The 15822-nt window shown below is 44.9% G+C and overlaps 1 protein-coding gene across 20 annotated transcripts in view; it reads left to right on the top strand.

The window, feature by feature from the left end:
* The window catches only part of TENM3 (teneurin transmembrane protein 3), a 1857795-nt gene that overhangs the window by 1694403 nt on the left and 147570 nt on the right, over window positions 1-15822 (top strand). For all 20 annotated transcript variants that reach the window (XM_075347175.1, XM_075347169.1, XM_075347170.1 and 17 more), the window contains 2 exons: window positions 652-919; window positions 14815-14958. In XM_075347175.1, the coding sequence (XP_075203290.1) occupies window positions 652-919; window positions 14815-14958 (412 nt within the window). The remainder of the gene's footprint in view (window positions 1-651; window positions 920-14814; window positions 14959-15822) is intronic.

The following is a 15822-nucleotide window of genomic DNA, read 5'->3' as shown; positions in this document are numbered from 1 at the left end:
CCACTGAGCAACCGTGCCACCCTATCTGGTGTAACCACCATATGCCGGTCTGCCATCTGCCCGGTACAGTGAAATCCGTCATGTTTCATAAAGCAGCTGTGCTCCAGCACAAAACTAAATACAGCAGGACAGTACAGTACATAGGGTAGGTTAATACTTCAGCAGCTATGCGTCCAATACTCAGGCAGGTACGCTTGCAATACTCAGGCAGGTACGCTTGCAATACTCCAGCAGGTATATAACCACCCACACAAGGTCAGTATGGCAGCAGCTCCCACACACTGGTAGATTGTCCACCATGAAATGGTCCTTTTCTTCTCTAGGACCAAAGACTGTTTTGCTCAGCTGACTCCTAGGTCACTCCATTCAGAGAGAGACCCTGGCATGTCTCTCTCCCAGCTATGGCTCACATCTTGGCTGGTCACTCATGAGCTTACACACTCCTCTCTCGTAAGCATAAACCATAGCCAGAACTTTCTTCCTTTACGGTTGAGAACTTTGTTTTTGTATACATAGTATTTTATTGTACATGGCATTGGAACCCCAAAGGTAGAGAGCACATATCTAAATAAAATTTGTTCAATATGGTATCACATACGTATATTGCTAAACTATAGTTTAATATCAGATATTTTATCTCTTTTATATCAGGTGCTTCACGAAGAAACAACTATCCCGGGGACGGATTTAAAACTCTCTTATTTAAGTTCAAGAGCAGCAGGATATAAATCGGTTTTAAAAATTACAATGACCCACTCCGTAATACCCTTCAATCTGATGAAAGTTCATCTCATGGTGGCGGTAGTTGGAAGACTTTTCCAGAAATGGTTTCCAGCCTCTCCTAATCTTTCATACACCTTCATTTGGGATAAGACAGATGCTTATAACCAGAAAGTCTATGGATTATCTGAAGCCGTCGGTATGTATTTCCATTATAATTATACAGTAATATTTATTTTAAGAAGTCTGTCAAGAGGAGGTTGATTTATGGGCCTGTAAGGCAGCAGGCTGGCTTTGTCGCTGTGTACGCATTCATCTTCTATTTAAGCAGCAGTTTAAATATTTCAGTGACATTTAATTTTGGAGAAATCTGTGTTATTGAATCTTTTAGTCCAGTGGATATCTGGTTAGCTTATACCTTCAGCGGGCTTTACACGCTACAATATATCTTACGATGTGTCGGCGGGGTCACGTCGTAAGTGACACACATCCGGCATTGTAAGTTATATTGTAGCGTGTGACAGCTACGTGCAATTGCGATTGAACGTTAAAACGTTCAACGCATGCACGTCGTTCAGTTGCTAAAAATTGAACATGAGGTTGTTCAATGTTCCCGAGGTACCACACATCGCAGTGTGTGACATCCCGGGAACGATGAACAGATCTTACCTGTGTCCCGTGGCTTCTGCCGGCAATGCGGAAGGAAGGAGGTGGGCGGGATGTTTACGTCCTGCTCATCTCTGCCCCTCCGCTTCTATTGGCCGGCTGCCGCGTGACGTCGATGTGATGCCGAACGTCCCTCCCACTCCAGGAAATGGACGTTCACTGCCCACATCAAGGTCGTATGGAAGGGTAAGTACATGGGACAGCAAATAATCGTTTGTGCAACACGTTCAGCAAATTGAACATGCCGCACATACGTTGGGGGCGGTTACGATCGCATACGATATCGTATGCTTAATCGTAACGTGTAAAGCAGGCTTTACTTAAAGCTTGTGCTGTTTAACATATATCACTGTAATTTCTATACATTGGTGTTCATCTATTTGCCCTGGGACACATCGTAAAGGTGGATCATGCAGCTGCCTCAGACAGAGGGGGGTACCAGCTGTGATTAGTTCCATATCCTTTGCTTTTGGTTACTGAGTAAAACCTGTTCAACAGTCTCCTCTTCAGAGAATTTCACTATTAGGAAGCATACGTTTGTGGAATTGGCCTAAAGTTGAGGAATGGGAAGCAAACACCAGATCCTTCTGTTCTGGTTCTGGGTTGTAAAACCCAGTATTATGATAGGGACCCAATTTGTTTGTGCAATGGGTCTTGTATTTACTCTATACCACTGCTTCTGTAAGAATAACACTAAGATCAGCTCACCGCTGCCAAAGAAGTATTGGAGAATGCTGGGGATCTACAGACTTCAGCTGGACGCTTATGAAGGGGACACAAAAATATAGTTTTTAATAATTTAATAGCATATTCTAAAAAAAGACATCAGGATACGCATCCATAAAAAATGAAAAGGAGGAATTTTCTTACGCACTTTGGACTATCTAAGCCCTTTCTCATGGTAATTGTAGTCCTTACTAGAGATGAACAGTAAAATTTGGTGTTTGTACCGAACACAAACTTTATAAAATCAGTGTTTGAGTTTGGAGTTTGGGTGATTTACGTATGCCAACAACTCAAATGATCATCGTTGTGCTTGGGTATGCTTGGTGCTTGGCCCCGTGTGAGCCTATTGCAATGTTTGAATGGCTCTCACTGGGGGGAAAATCGGCGTTATCAGATGTAATGTGTACAAAAAAAATGACTAAACCCCTCCCTTCCCCATAAGTGATCGGTTTATGACTGGCTGTATGTGGGTGGAGACCCGAACTGCCCAGTCAGTGACTTCCAATGGGGTTCAGGTCAAATCCAGGTCTAGAACAGAACTTTATCTCAAGTCCAACTGAGCCCATCTAACCAAACTTCAACAGGTCCTCTCAGCTCTAGTCCATTACCATTAGTAACCAGTAAGTAATCAGATGGCCTAAAACGCAAGTTTTATGGATCTGCACACCTTAGGGTACGTGCCCACAATCAGTGTTTGCAGCGTTTTTGATGCAGTGTGTTTTTGCTGTGTTCAAAATGCTGTGTTGTACAGTACAAACACATTGGATAGGATTTCTAGAAATTCCATGTGCAGTCTGCAGCAAAAACTGACCTGCGGTGTGGCTTTCCGGGCTGCAAGCATGTCAATTCTTTGCTGCGGAGTGACAAGCATCCTCTGTAGGGAGAACACAAGCGAGAGATCGCAGCACCCCGAACCCTGGTCACGGCTATAGTCAGCTGCTGCCTCCTGCATTCCCCTGTGGAGGAGACTCACTGCCCCGCAGGTCCGGACCTGCTGCGTCTAGGACGCAGCGAGTCCCGATCGTGGGCACGTAGCTTTATAGTGGGCACGTACCCTTATACTAGTAAGAAAAGTTATGATTTACTCTTCTACCTGATGACGCTGGATATCTCCATTCATTACATGACAAAACTATAGTATGTTCAGCTGGAAAAACCCTTCTTTTCTATCTTTAGCACTTGTCAAGTGTATGAGTATATCCTCCATCTGCCTGAGGGACCACTGATCCCTAGTTTTTTACAAGAAGCTGGGTTCACTTCACCATAGAGCATACAACATTAATCAAATGGCATGAGCTGTTAGATGAAATCTGAGCTGTATCAAGTGAGTCTTGAAATCACAGGCAATAATGTAATCACATAGTTAATGAGTCAATGTATTGGTGAGAAAAACTGAAGAGCCGTATAAACTCCCCATTAATACTGTTGTGAAGAAATATGAAATATTAAAGTCAGACTATGAATCTAAGGATCACAGCTCCTACCATTAGGGCGCAAACTGCTGTCCCGGATGATTGAGGTGTGAAGCTCTGATGAACCTGTATCCTGGAGCAATGGAGATTAACCAGGCAGAAGCAGCAGGAGTGAGAGATGACGAGGCTGGCACAGCTCGTGACATGCTTTAACTTGGGGAAATATGTAAAAACACTGCAGGGTAGCTGCAATTCATCACAAAAGGTGTTAGAAAATTCAAGGTGTTTGCACAGAATATTATCTAGGATTTTAGTTGTCAATGTTATGTTATTGGCTGAATCAGACCTTGGAAACAAACTAAACAATTTAAGCCTGGAGACAAAATGTTAACCATATGCTAATTCATAGTAAAGAGCATTGTAGCCAGCCTGATTTATATATACTTATCCCAATATAGGATTTCATATAAGATTCTCTATCCGAGAAGTTTTATTCAACCTAAACTATGCTGCATTTATTTTTGCCTGCAGATAGTGTTTTAGTAGTTTTTCTAGCATTTTTCATTTCAATGACTTTCTCTTAAATTTCATTATCTAAAATAAAAATCCTAAATATGTATTATATTATATAGTACTAAAGATATATTAAAGTAAATGTCCAACTTCATCATCATTTTTTTCCATCTAGCATAAAAAAAATAACTGCAAATAGTCTTCATAGTATTAGGATAGGGAATAGGTTGAACACAATGTGCTTGTGTCTTCTTTCAACCTTAAAGGTGTTGTCCATTATTGGACAACCCTATATCCTTCCCCTTGTTCACCCACTCAAAATAAATAAGCCTATGCTCACCTCCAGTGTGGCCACGGGTCCAGTGATATCTAAAGCCGTGTTACTGGGGCCCACGTGACATTGCATTGACACGCAAGCCCCATGAGTCAGATGTTAATTGCTCCATATTGGAGTAAAAATTATTTTTTAACTCCACATACAGTAATCAGACTAGATTACTGGATCAATGTCCTGTCACAGAATTCAGTACCAATACTCCCTAATATATTTTACAAGAAAGTCATGTCCTTCTAGACCTTAAAGCCCAAAATTATATTCTAAGAGTGACTGCAATAGTGCCTGTTTAGAGGGAAAACTATGACTATCTGTGGCTCCTTTAAAGGAGTTCTCTAAGAATAAAATAAAATGAAGTCCCTGAAATAATTCAACCTTCAGCCCACCTTAGGGTACCGTCACACTTTAGCAACGCAGCAGAGATCCCACCAGCGATCTGACCTGGTCAGGATCGCTGCTGCATCGCTACATGGTCGCTGGTGAGCTGTCAAACAGGCAGATCTCACCAGCGACCAGTGACCAGCCCCTAGCCAGCAGCGACGTGCAAGCGACGCTGCGCTTGCACGGAGCCGGCGTCTGGAATCTGCGGACACTGGTAACTCAGGTAAACATCGGGTATGGTTACCCGATGTTTACCTTAGTTACCAGCGCACACCGCTTAGCTTAGCGTGTGCAGGGAGCAGGAGCCGGCACTGGCAGCGTGAGAGCTGCGGAGGCTGGTAACGAAGGTAAATATTGGGTAACCACCTTGGTTACCCGATGATTACCTTGGTTACAGCTTACCGCAGGCTGTTAGACGCCGGCTCCTGCTCCCTGCACATTCAGGATTGTTGCTCTCTCGCTGTCACACAGAGCGATGTGTGCTTATCAGCGGGAGAGCAACAATAAAAAAACGAACCAGGCCTGTGTGTAACGAGCAGCGATCTCACAACAGGGGCCAAATCGCTGCTCAGTGTCACACACAGCGAGATCGCTAATGAGTAGAGTTGAGCGCGATTCACGGTTCGAGGTTCTCCAGTTCGCGGCTCGAGTGATTTTGGGGGCTGTTCTAGATCGAACTAGAACTCGAGCTTTTTGCTAAAGCTCGATAGTTCTAGATACGTTCGAGAATGGTTCTAGCAGCAAAAAGACAAGCTAATTACTAGCTGGCTTTCCGCTGTAATAGTGTAAGTCATTTTCAGCGTATAGTGTGCGGGAACAGCGCATTCAGATCACTGCTGTTTGGATAATGGCGATCGCCATTTTTTTTTTTTTTTTCCTTGTCTTCCTTCCCTAAGCGTGTGCGTGTAGTGGGGCGGGCCAGCATGTCAGCCAATCCCAGACACACACACAGCTAAGTGGACTTTTAGCCAGAGAAGCAACGGCATGTGTGATAGAATATCCATGTCACATGTCCCTGCATTATAAAAACGGACATTTTCCTCCAGCACGCCATTATCTGCCTTCTGCATCTTGGTGTCAGTCACCGCTGGCGTAGCTCCTGTCTCCGATACTGCTGTGTACGCTCTATACACAGCGCTATACAGAATAGGGATAGAAGTTTCTATTAGTCCTTGTAAGGGCTAATACCGGCAGGGTCAGAGCCATAGGTGACAGTCAGGTCCGTGAAAACAGATTTTAACAGCTACACAAGATGACAGCGTCTGTGTAGCTAAGGTCAGGGATTTCCTCGCTGCATTTCCCCATTAGGAGGGATAGAAAGTGAGGCTTCCTTTCCTCCACCCAGACCCACAACCCTGCCACTGTACCCTCCTGCCCTTTGCACACTCAAACTCATTGTTACTAAGCCATTATACTAGCAAACACAAAAACTGAGGAAACTTAGTGGCATCCTAAAAGTGGCTGTTGGACTTCATTATTGTCCCACTGGTGCAAAGCTATTTGCAGCACCACTGCATAGCACACTCAAACTCATTGTTGCTAAGCCATTATACTAGCAAAAACTGAGGAAACTTAGTGGCATCCTAAAAGTGGCAGTTGGACTTCATTATTGTCCCACTGGTGCAAAGCTATTTGCAGCACCACTGCATTGCACACTCAAACTCATTGTTACTAAGCTATTATACTAGAAAACACTGAGGAAACTTAGTGGCATCCTAAAAGTGGCTGTTCGACTTCATTATTGTCCCACTGATGCAAAGCTATTTGCAGCACCACTGCATTGCACACTCAAACTCATTGTTACTAAGCCATTATACTAGCAAACACTGAGTAAACTTAGTGGCATCCTAAAAGTGGCTGTTGGACTTCATTATTGTCCCACTGGTGCAAAGCTATTTGCAGCACCACTGCATTGCACACTCAAACTCATTGTTACTAAGCCATTATACTAGCAAACACTGAGTAAACTTAGTGGCATCCTAAAATTGTCTGTTGAACTTCCATTAGTGTCCCACTGGTGCAAATCTATGTGCAGCACCTCTGCATTGCACATTCAAACTCATTGTTACTAAGCCATTATACTAGCAAACACTGAGGAAACATAGTGGCATCCTAAAAGTGGCTGTTGGACTTCATTATTGTCCCACTAGTGCAAAGCTATTTTCAGCACCACTGCATTGCACACTCAAACTCATTGTTACTAAGCCATTATACTAGCAAACACTGAGGAAACTTAGTGGCGTCCTAAAAGTGGCTGTTGGACTTCCATTAGTGTCCCACTGGTGCAAATCTATGTGCAGCACCTCTGCATTGCACACTCAAACTCATTGTTAGTAAGCCATTATACTAGCAAACACTGAGGAAACTTAGCGGCATCCTAAAAGTGGCTGTTGGACTTCATTATTGTCCCACTGGTGCAAAGCTATTTGCAGCACCACTGCATTGCACACTCAAACTCATTGTTACTAAGCCATTATACTAGCAAACACTGAGGAAACTTAGTGGCATCCTAAAAGTGGCTGTTGGACTTCCATTAGTGTCCCACTTGTGCAAATCTATGTGCAGCACCTCTGCATTGCACACTCAAACTCATTATTACTAAGTCATTATACTAGCAAACACTGAGGAAACTTAGTGGCATCCTAAAAGTGGCTGTTGGACTTCATTATTGTCCCACTGGTGCAAAGCTATTTGCAGCAACACTGCATTGCACACTCAAACTCATTGTTACTAAGCCATTATACTAGCAAACACTGAGGAAACATAGTGGCATCCTAAAAGTGGCTGTTGGACTTCATTATTGTCCCACTGGTTCAAAGCTATTTTCAGCACCACTGCATTGCACACTCAAACTCATTGTTACTAAGCCATTATACTAGCAAACACTGAGGAAACTTAGTGGCGTCCTAAAAGTGGCTGTTGGACTTCCATTAGTGTCCCACTGGTGCAAATCTATGTGCAGCACCTCTGCATTGCACACTCAAACTCATTGTTAGTAAGCCATTATACTAGCAAACACTGAGGAAACTTAGTGGCATCCTAAAAGTGGCTGTTGGACTTCCAATAGTGTCCCACTGGTGCAAATCTATGTGCAGCACCTCTGCATTGCACACTCAAACTCATTGTTACTAAGCCATTATACTAGCAAACACTGAGGAAACTTAGCGGCATCCTAAAAGTGGCTGTTGGACTTCATTATTGTCCCACTGGTGCAAAGCTATTTGCAGCACCACTGCATTGCACACTCAAACTCATTGTTACTAAGCCATTATACTAGCAAACACTGAGGAAACTTAGTGGCATCCTAAAAGTGGCTGTTGGACTTCCATTAGTGTCCCACTGGTGCAAATCTATGTGCAGCACCTCTGCATTGCACACTCAAACTCATTGTTACTAAGCCATTATACTAGAAAACACTGAGGAAACTTATTGGCATCCTAAAAGTGGCTGTTCGACTTCATTATTGTCCCTCTGGTGCAAAGCTATTTGCAGCACCACTGCATTGCACACTCAAACTCATTGTTTCTAAGCTGTTATACTAGCAAACACTGAGGAAACTTAGTGACATCCTAAAAGTGGCTGTTGGACTTTATTATTGTCCCACTGGTGCAAAGCTATTTGCAGCACCACTGCATTGCACACTCAAACTCATTGTTACTAAGCCATTATACTAGCAAACACTGAGTAAACTTAGTGGCATCCTAAAAGTGGCTGTTGGACTTCCATTAGTGTCCCACTTGTGCAAATCTATGTGCAGCACCTCTGCATTGCACACTCAAACTCATTATTACTAAGTCATTATACTAGCAAACACTGAGGAAACTTAGTGGCATCCTAAAAGTGGCTGTTGGACTTCATTATTGTCCCACTGGTGCAAAGCTATTTGCAGCAACACTGCATTGCACACTCAAACTCGTTGTTACTAAGCCATTATACTAGCAAACACTGAGGAAGCTTAGTGGCATCCTAAATGTGGCTGTTGGACTTCCATTAGTGTCCCACTGGTGCAAATCTATGTGCAGCACCTCTGCATTGCACACTCAAACTCATTGTTACTAAGCCATGATACTAGCAAACACTGAGGAAACTTAGTGGCATCCTAAAAGTGGCTGTTGGACTTCATTATTGTCCCACTGGTGCAAAGCTATTTGCAGCACCACTGCATTGCACACTCAAACTCATTGTTACTAAGCCATTATACTAGCAAACACTGAGGAAACTTAGTGGCATCCTAAAAGTGGCTGTTGGACTTCATTATTGTCCCACTGGTGCAAAGCAATTTGCAGCACCACTGCATTGCACACTCAAACTCATTGTTACTAAGCCATTATACTAGCAAACTATGCTGCAAGTTTAAGGGCCGTAGTTGCATTGTGAGGGATAATTATTGTTGTTTATTTCGCTGTTAATAAAGCTAGACCACCGCTGAAATCTACACCACCTCTCTATTTTTACTACCACATTTTAAGTGCAGAATCTTGTCGCAATCAAAATGAGTGGCAAAATGACAGATGCTGGTGGAAAGGGGAAGAGGCGTGATGGAAAAGGAAAAAAAGGGTTTGTCCGTGGGGAAGGTGGCAAAGCTCCATTAACATCTGCTGAAGATAGACCATCTTCCAGCAAAAGTAAGATGTCTACTACTTACCGTGGACAATCCGATGTGCTCCCTTTTTTACGGACACGAACAACTGGAACAAAGATAGATGATGGCCAAAAAAGGAAAATGCTTGAATGGATCTCAAGTGGTCCAACAAGTGCCCTCTCCGCCACCTCAACTACCGCATCCAAAAAACACCAGTCCTCTGAGTTGTCAGCCCAATCACACTTGCTTTCTCCCAGCTCTGAAGTCTCCATCCGCCCTGCACAGTATGGTGGAACTGAGATGGCTGAGTCTGCAGAGCTGTTCAGTCACTCTATAGCCTGGGAATCAGAAGTCTGCTCCCAAGCTACAGTGAGTACAGACCAGGAAATGGTCTGCAGTGATGCCCAGAACCTTTGTGACTCTGATTCAGGCCGTGAGGACCAAGTTTCTGAGCATAATGTTGACCCTTTTTCACAAACTAACACCTGTTGCTATAAACAATGAGGAACATACTGATGACGATGAGACGCAGATACCAGATTGGGATGACAACTTAAATATTTGGTCAGGGCAAGAAGAGGCTCGGTCTGAGGGTGAGGGGAGTGCAAACACAACAATTGATGAGGAAGTTCTAGATCCCACCTACTGTCAACCCACAGTCAGGCACTCGAGGAGGTCAACAGAGGCGGTGGAGGAGGATGCAACCGACGATGAAGTTACCTTGCGCCTCCCTGGACAGAGTCGGAGCACTGGTAGCACGTCTACAACTGCATCCTCAGCCACCACTCTGCCTCTGAGCACTAGTTGGGGTGGATCAGCAGGTCGCATGCCCTCTAAGTCTTGCCTAGCCTGGTCCATTTTTGACATAGCAAAAGATCGCCCAAATTATGTGATCTGTACAATTTTTCGTGATTCTGTTAGTAGAGGACAAAACCTCAGCAGTTTGACAACTTCTTCCATGAATCGTCACATGAATAAATATCATATGTCCCAGTGGGAAGCTCACCGTGCTGCAATGCATCCTAGCGGAGAAAACCATCCACCGCCTGCCCCTTCCAGTGCATCCGCGCGCTCTTCATCTTCTAGGACTGTGGGGACAGCTGTCACACCTGGTTTTCCACACACAACTTCCACCACTGTAACCGCAACAGGCAGTTTGCTTGGTAGGTCATCAGTTGGTTTGGAAGGGGAAACAAGTGCGTGTGTACAGCTCTCTCAGACATCGATAGCACCAACGTTGGATGAAGGCAACATCATGTCTACGGCTGCACTTTCCTCACAAACCTGCATTTTTCCAGGGACACCCTACTCAACACCGTCTACACACAGCAGCCAGATCTCTGTCCCTCAGATGTGGACAAATAAAAGGCCATTTCCTGCGACCCATGACAAAGCTAAGAGGTTGACTTTATCCCTTTGTAAGCTCTTGGCTATGGAAATGCTGCCTTTCCGCCTGGTGGACACACAGGATTTTAGAGACTCTATGTCTGTCGCTGTGCCCCAGTACCAGATGCCCATTCGCCACTACTTCTCTAAGAAAGGTGTGCCCGCGCTACACCAGCATGTCGCACACAACATCACCGCTTCCTTAAGAAACTCTGTGTGTGAACGGGTGCATTTCACCACCGACACTTGGACCAGTAAGCATGGACAGGGACATTACATGTCGCTGACTGGGCACTGGGTAACTATGGTGATAGATGGTGAAGGGTCTGCTGCACAAGTCTTGCCGTCCCCACGACTTGTGTGTCAATCCTCTGTCTGTCCAAGTTCCGCCACTGCTTCTGCCTCCTCCACCTCATCTGGGTCCTCCACCTCCGCCCCAAGCCTGCCTGGTCAGGCCACCAGCATTCTCACTGCGCAGAAGGAATCACGCACCCCTCATTACTATGCTGGCAGCAGAGCGCAACGGCATTAGGCGGTCTTTAGCTTGAAATGTCTTGGAAATAAGAGTCACACAGCGGCTGAGTTGTGGGCAGCTCTGGAGACTGAGTTTAATAAATGGTTGTCTCCACTCAACCTGCAGCCAGGTAAGGCCGTGTGCGACAATGCTGCAAACCTGGGTGCGGCCCTTCGCCTGGGCAAGGTGACACACGTGCCTTGTATGGCTCACGTGTTGAACCTTGTTGTCCAGCAATTTTTAACACACTATCCCGGCCTAGATGGCCTTCTGAACAGGGCACGAAAACTGTCTGCTCACTTCCGCCGTTCAACCACCGCTGTTGAGCGACTTGCATCGCTCCAGAAGACTTTCGGCCTGCCGGTTCATCACCTGAAATGCGATGTGCCGACACGCTGGAATTCGACTTTCCACATGTTACATCGACTGTGGCAGCACCGCCGAGCCCTGGTGCAATACGTCATGACATATAGCCTGGGCCAACGAGATGCAGAGGTGGGGCAGATCACCCTGATGGAGTGGTCTCAAATCAAGGACCTATGCACCCTTCTGCACAGTTTCGACATGGCGACGAATATGTTTAGCGCTGACAATGCCATTATCAGCATGACAATTCCAGTCATTTACATGCTGGAGCACACGCTAAACACTATTCGGAGTCAGGGGGTGGGACAACAGGAAGGGGAGGAACTACAGGAGGATTCATATGCGCAAGACACAACAACATCACCAAGGTCCAGACGTTCATCATCACCAACGCGGCAGGCATGGGACCATGAGGGACAGGGATCAACAAGGGCGCATGGTAGCAGGCGAAATGTTGAGGAAGGTGCAGGAGAACATGAAGAAATGGAGGACGAACTGTCCATGGACATGGAAGACTCAGCGGATGAGGGAGACCTTGGCCAAATTTCAGTTGAAAGAGGTTGGGGGGAGATGTCAGAGGAAGAAAGAACGGTTAGCACCTCTATGCCACAAACACAGCGTGGACTTGGTCCGCATGGCTGCGCAAGACACATGAGTGCCTTCTTGCTGCACTACCTCCAACATGACCCTCGTATTTTGAAAATTAGAAGTGATGATGACTACTGGCTTGCCACACTATTAGATCCCCGGTACAAGTCCAAATTTTGTGACATAATTCCTTCCATAGAAAGGGACGCACGTATGCAGGAGTATCAGCAAAAGCTGTTATTCGATCTTAGCTCGGCTTTTCCACCAAACAACCGTGGTGCAGGTAGTGAATCTCCCAGTGTAACTTGACAAACATGGGACGGTCTCGTCATCTTCAACAGTCTACCCGTACCAGTAGCACCGTAACTGGTGCTGGTAACAGCAATTTTATGGAATCTTTTCATAATTTTTTTAGACCCTCCTTTGCAAGGCCACCAGAGACAACAAGTCTGACACATAGTCAAAGGCTGGAGAGGATGATACAGGAGTATCTCCAAATGAACATCGATGCCATGATTTTGCAAATGGAGCCTTGCTCATTTTGGGCTTCAAATCTTGAAAAATGGCCAGAGCTCTCCACTTACACCTTGGAGATTTTGTCGTGTCCAGCTGCCAGTGTTGTCTCTGAACGTGTCTTCAGTGCTGCTGGGTGTGTGCTGACAGATAAGCGCACGCATCTGTCCAGTGACAATGTGGACAGACTAACGTTCATCAAAATGAACAAGTCATGGATCCACAAGGAATTTACTACCTCTGTGTCATCCTGGGGAGAGTAAATGCTTGTGGATTTGGAATGTGATTGATGCAAATCAAAACATCCTGTTTGCAACTAGGGCACAAGTGCTGCCACTGAAGGGGTGAGTGTCTGTGTGGCCCAATTTTCGGAGAAAAGGGAGACTCCGCTTGGAGTAACCCTTGCTTGCTGTGTTTTTTAAAAGGAGCCAAGATGAACAAGTCATGGTTCAGCAAAGACTTTGCTACCTAACCCAGGGTCATCCTGGGAACGGTTAAGTATGGCGTATTTTTGATTGTGCTTGATGCAAATCTACCTGTGAAGTGTACAACTAGGGCACAAGTGCAGCCACTGAAGGGGTGAGTGTCTGTGTGGCCCAATTTTTGGAAAAAAGGGAGACTCCGCTTGGAGTAACCCTTGCTTGCTGTGTTTTTTAAAAGGAGCCAAGATGAACAGAGCTGGGATCAGGAAAGACTTAAGGCTACTTTACACACTGCGATATCGGTCCCGATATCGCTAGTGTGGGTACCCGCCCCCATCTGTTGCGCGACACGGGCAAATCGCTGCCCGTGTCGCACAACATCGCCCAGACCCGTCACACATACATACCTGTCCGGCGACGTCGCTGTGACGGGCGAACTGCCTCCTTTCTAAGGGGGCAGTCCGTGCGGCGTCACAGCGACGTCACTGAACCGCCGCCCAATAGCAGCGGAGGGGCGGAGCTGAGCAGGACGTAACATCCCACCCACCTCCTTCCTTCCGCATAGCGGCCGGGAGGCAGGTAAGGGGAGCTTCCTCGTTCCTGCGGCGTCACACGCAGCGATGTGTGCTGCCGCAGGAACGAGGAACAACCTCGTTACTGCTGCAGTAACGAGATTTGAGAATGGACCCCCATGTCACCGATTAGCGATTTTGCACGTTTTTGCAACGATGCAAAATCGCTTATCGGTGTCACACGCAACGGCATCGTTAATGCGGCCGGATGTGCGTCACGAATTCCGTGACCCCAACGACTCCGCATTAGCGATGTCGTAGCGTGTAAAGCCCGCTTTAGCTACCTACCCCGGTGTCCTCCTGGGGACGGTTAAGTATGGCGTAGTTTTGAACCTTCATTTATGACTTTTTCTGGAAAAATGTGACATGTTTTGTAAAAAGGCTCAAAAATTGCACCAAGATAATTGGCATGTATTACATTATTTGTGGGGACTGGAGGTCATTTGCGTCAAATTTTGTGAGTTTTTAAAAAGTTGCAATTGAAGAATCAACTGAAAACATTTGGAAAATACAAACTGCACAGAAAAGTGAACATAACAAAAAGCTGGTGAACACATAAAATAGACATTAAAAAGGCACAAATTAAAAAAATTAGGCGTAAATTAAACACAAAAAGGACCAATAACTAGACAAAAAATACTAACAAAAAGTTAGAAGGGTAGAATTGCCCAACTTGAACCAAAAAAATGTCATCTTATGATCCTTGCCTTCATGAGTCTTGATGATTTATGAATCTAAACCATATAATCCATAATATATTACATTAAACTGTAGGGTAAGGTAATACATTTGTGGTACGCCATACAGTATATAAATATGTGGCTTTTAAAGACAATAATATGTTAATTTACAAGGTGTGATATATGCATGATCTAATCCATGATCCATGCTCAGTGTGTTACATTGACACGTATTTGTCTCATTACTTTCAGAAAGAAGGTCCCAGTATATAAAATGATAGGTTATTAAACAACAAATGTATGTAAGCATAGTGCAGCCGGTAATTATTCCATTGAAAGATTTGATACGAGCTGTTAAACATGGATAATATGCATTAAATACAGTCATTCTGTTAATCCAGTTTCCTTTATTTCATGTTCATTTTGATTTTGGTTGCAGTGTCTGTTGGGTATGAGTATGAATCCTGTCTTGATCTGACACTATGGGAGAAAAGAACAGCTGTTTTGCAAGGCTACGAGTTGGATGCTTCAAATATGGGCGGCTGGACCTTAGATAAACATCATGTATTGGATGTCCAAAATGGTAAGTTCTATATGCTGTTGCTTAGATATTTCTTCACATAGAAAATCAACTTTATTTTCTTTGATGATGGATTTTTTTCAAGAAATTTTCATTTATTCATCATTAAGCAGCGATTCCCTAAGTATTTTAGCACACAGAACTGTAAAAAATGCTACAGAACTTATCAAGGAACTCATGTACATATAAAGATTGTGGTTTAGACTTTTCTACTGGAGCTGAAAATGATCTAGTGTCACAATGTGACTACAGGCGTAAACCCAGGAAAAAGGGGAACTCCCAGCAAACAGCGCAGCACAGAGGGAACACTAGGGTAATGTCACGCCGGGTGGGGACGAGCGATGCAACAAAAATGGTAAACCAGGGAAACTATACAACAGTAGGCCCTGGTGCTAGGGAGAGGTGAGCAGAGTCACCTCCTAACACTCACCTGAGGCTGGTCCCTGCACTCCCTAGACGGATTCTTCCCCCTGTATGCCAATCACATGCATAGGCCCACATTGGCCCCCGAACTCACCCTAACTATTGAGGGCCAGACTAACGCTAGTCTCGCTGCTACAGTAGCACAATATGAGGAAGGTAAGACAAATAGGTGGAGAAAGAACCAACAAAAAAGCACTCTTTGGAATTCTGCTATAAAAAACATTGTAGCAACACCACAGGTATGCACCGATGAGCCCCTTCAACATGGGCAGCATAGGTATGAGCTATAGCCAGGATAGGGAGAAGTGAGGAGCGGATATTTATACCAGAAGGGAATGGCTGCAGCTGAGGTTACAGCTACCTGTTAGATCACTACAGGATATAAATGCACTTTAACCCCTTCAGTGCCTCATGGAATTAAATACACGACAACTCAGGGTAAAT

This window comes from Anomaloglossus baeobatrachus, chromosome 1 (genome assembly GCF_048569485.1).
Source record: "Anomaloglossus baeobatrachus isolate aAnoBae1 chromosome 1, aAnoBae1.hap1, whole genome shotgun sequence".
Classification (NCBI taxonomy): Eukaryota; Metazoa; Chordata; class Amphibia; order Anura; family Aromobatidae; genus Anomaloglossus; species Anomaloglossus baeobatrachus.
Note: the sequence above shows the minus strand (reverse complement) of the source record. Positions and strands in the feature narration are given on the sequence as shown.